This window comes from Apaloderma vittatum, unplaced genomic scaffold (assembly GCF_000703405.1).
Source record: "Apaloderma vittatum isolate BGI_N311 unplaced genomic scaffold, ASM70340v1 scaffold27781, whole genome shotgun sequence".
Lineage (NCBI taxonomy): Eukaryota > Metazoa > Chordata > Aves > Trogoniformes > Trogonidae > Apaloderma > Apaloderma vittatum.
In genome coordinates this window covers 106-2581 of record NW_009701222.1, presented here as the reverse complement: position 1 = coordinate 2581, position 2476 = coordinate 106, and the positions used below count along the sequence as shown (strand labels likewise).

The 2476-nt window shown below is 56.5% G+C and overlaps 1 protein-coding gene across 2 annotated transcripts in view; it reads left to right on the top strand.

Annotated features, from left to right (window-relative positions):
• FLOT2 (flotillin 2) overlaps nt 1-1980 on the top strand; it is an 11644-nt gene extending 9664 nt beyond the window's left edge. For both annotated transcript variants that reach the window (XM_009879085.1, XM_009879086.1), the window contains exons 5-10: nt 65-178; nt 272-391; nt 820-1034; nt 1180-1363; nt 1517-1666; nt 1835-1980. In XM_009879085.1, coding sequence (XP_009877387.1) covers nt 65-178; nt 272-391; nt 820-1034; nt 1180-1363; nt 1517-1666; nt 1835-1873 — 822 coding nt within the window. In that variant the 3' untranslated portion in view covers nt 1874-1980. The remainder of the gene's footprint in view (nt 1-64; nt 179-271; nt 392-819; nt 1035-1179; nt 1364-1516; nt 1667-1834) is intronic.
• The last annotated feature ends 496 nt before the right edge of the window (nt 1981-2476 follow it).

Below are 2476 nucleotides of genomic sequence, written 5' to 3'. Positions count from 1 at the left end.
GCAGGAAGGGACCCAGATAGAGTCACCCATTTGAAGTGGTTGTGACTTTTCTTCCCTTCTCCAGGATGTCTATGATAAAGTGGATTACTTGAGCTCCCTGGGAAAGACTCAGACTGCAGCTGTCCGGAGGGATGCAGACATCGGCGTGGCAGAAGCCGAGCGAGATGCCGGCATTCGGGTGAGTCCGGAGACCGGCTGGGCTTCCCCAGATCCAGCCTGGTTTTCTGCAGCTGCACACCCTGGAGCTCTGCTCTCTGTTTGCTCTCTGCAGGAGGCACAGTGCAAGAAAGAAATGCTGGATGTCAAGTTCATGGCAGATACCAAAATAGCAGATTCCAGACGGGCTTTTGAATTGCAGAAAGCTGCCTTCACTGAAGAGGTCAACGTGAAGGTAAGAGGTGTCCAACAGCCCACTGCTGTTCCCTGGCTGGTTCATGCTGGTGTTGGTAGCTCTGGGACTTGCCAGCTTCCTCCTGCCTGTGTTAGGAGAGCTGGAGGTGGAGAACCAAGTTTCTGTGTCACAGTGTGAGCTCCTTTGCAGCAGATCCCTCTCTTGTTTGCAGCGCTTAGGTGGGACTAGAAGGAGAGGAAAGGGTAGGAAGGGTCATCCAAGCTGAACTCTGAGCTGGTTGGGCTCGAGTGCTGTGGGAAAAGCGCACAGAAAAGGACAGCAAGTGCCACCCTAGGGATTGAGTTGTCACTCCTGGATAGAGGTTTGGGAGCAGGAGCTGTGTCTAGTTTCCGGCCTGCCAAGGGTCCTTATGTCTGCACCCAGGAGATCATGGCCAAGACCCCTCTTCTCATCTCTCCTGTGTGCAGACTGCAGAAGCCCAGCTGGCCTACGAGCTCCAGAGTGCCCGGGAGCAGCAAAAGATTCGCCAGGAGGAAATTGAAATCGAGGTGGTGCAACGCAAGAAGCAGATCGACGTCGAAGAGAAAGAGATCATCCGGATGGAGAAGGAGCTGATAGCCACTGTGAAGCGGCCGGCCGAGGCCGAAGCGTACCGTATCCAGCAGATCGCCGAGGGCGAGAAGTGAGTGAGCCCGTGACCTGGTCCAGTCCCGAGACTCAGCTCGTGGGTCTCCATGGGGCAGGCACGGGGCTGATGGAGGGAGGGAAGCAGCGCTGGATACGCTGTGGGGATCTGGGCTGCTGGAGGGCTGGGCTTCCTTTTCCAGGGTGAAGCAAGTCCTCATGGCTCAGGCGGAGGCAGAAAAGATCCGCAAGATCGGAGAAGCTGAAGCTTTTGTGATTGAGGCCATCGGGATGGCAGAGGCTGAGAGGATGAAGCTGAAAGCTGAAGCGCTCCAGAAGTACGGAGAGGCTGCCCAGCTCGCTCTAGTGCTGGATGCGTTGCCTGAGGTGAGGAGGGAGCAGCTTTCTCCTGCTCCAGGCGAGTGGTGGGGCATGCCCAGGTTGGGCCAGGTCTCCTGGGGTGTAGGGACCTTGCCCAGCAGGCTGACGAGCAGCTCCTTGACTCTCTGCTCATCCCCCCTTTCTTCCCTGCTTCCCCAGATCGCTGCCAAAGTGTCTGCTCCCCTCTCCAAAGTGGATGAGATTGTTATTCTCAGCGGAGAGAGCAGCAGCACAACGTCTGAGGTGAACCGTCTGCTGGCTGAGATCCCTGCCTCCGTGCGTGCCATCACTGGCGTGGATCTCACCAAGGTGAGCTGGGCACCAGCAACTGGAAATTCCTGCAGCTCTTAGGGCACAGGGACTTGCTCCAAAACTTTCAGACTCCCAGAGAGCCTCTCCTTCCCCAGCCCTGCCCAGCCGCAGAGTGCAGGCAGCTCCGTGCCTCCTCCTGACAGCTTCTCTCTTCCCCTCCTACAGATTCCCCTGATCCAGAAAGCCACCGGCGCCCAGGCGTGAGGCTGAACCCAAAGCTAGAGATCGCTCCCTGTTATGCACTCCGACATCAACTGCCTTCAACACGTGGGAATTCCTTTTATATCAAAGACAATTGGAGTTTTATTTTTAAGCTCTGGTGCCTTATTTTGTAGGGCCAGAATGATGCATGTCCAATCAGCTGCTCTTTTTATTACAAAGGGTGGGAGGGGATTTATTTTGTAATTAACTGTATATTGTATCAGTCCAGGGCTTCGATCCAGTCCTCAGTTACAACTGGCAGCTTGTTCTGGTGTTGCAATCCTGGTGCCTTGCTGTTCTCTATCCTTGGGGTGGCTGCCCGGAGCTTGGAGCAGAGGCTCAGCAGAACATGAAGCACGGACTGTGGAGCCACAGGACGAGAACAGCCAGGACCCACCTACCCTGGGGCTCCCTGCCCTCCTGCCCCGACCCTCCTGGGTGCTGCCCAATCCCTGCCTCTGCCCACAAGAAGCTTTTTCTGTGTCTGGCTTTTCCCATCTGAGTGTCTCGCCCACAGTGCTAGCAGTCCTGCCCAGGCTGGGCTTCCCAGAGGTGACAGTCACCCCCCTGGAAGGGTGACAGCCCAGCACTGCCTGCTCCTGTGCT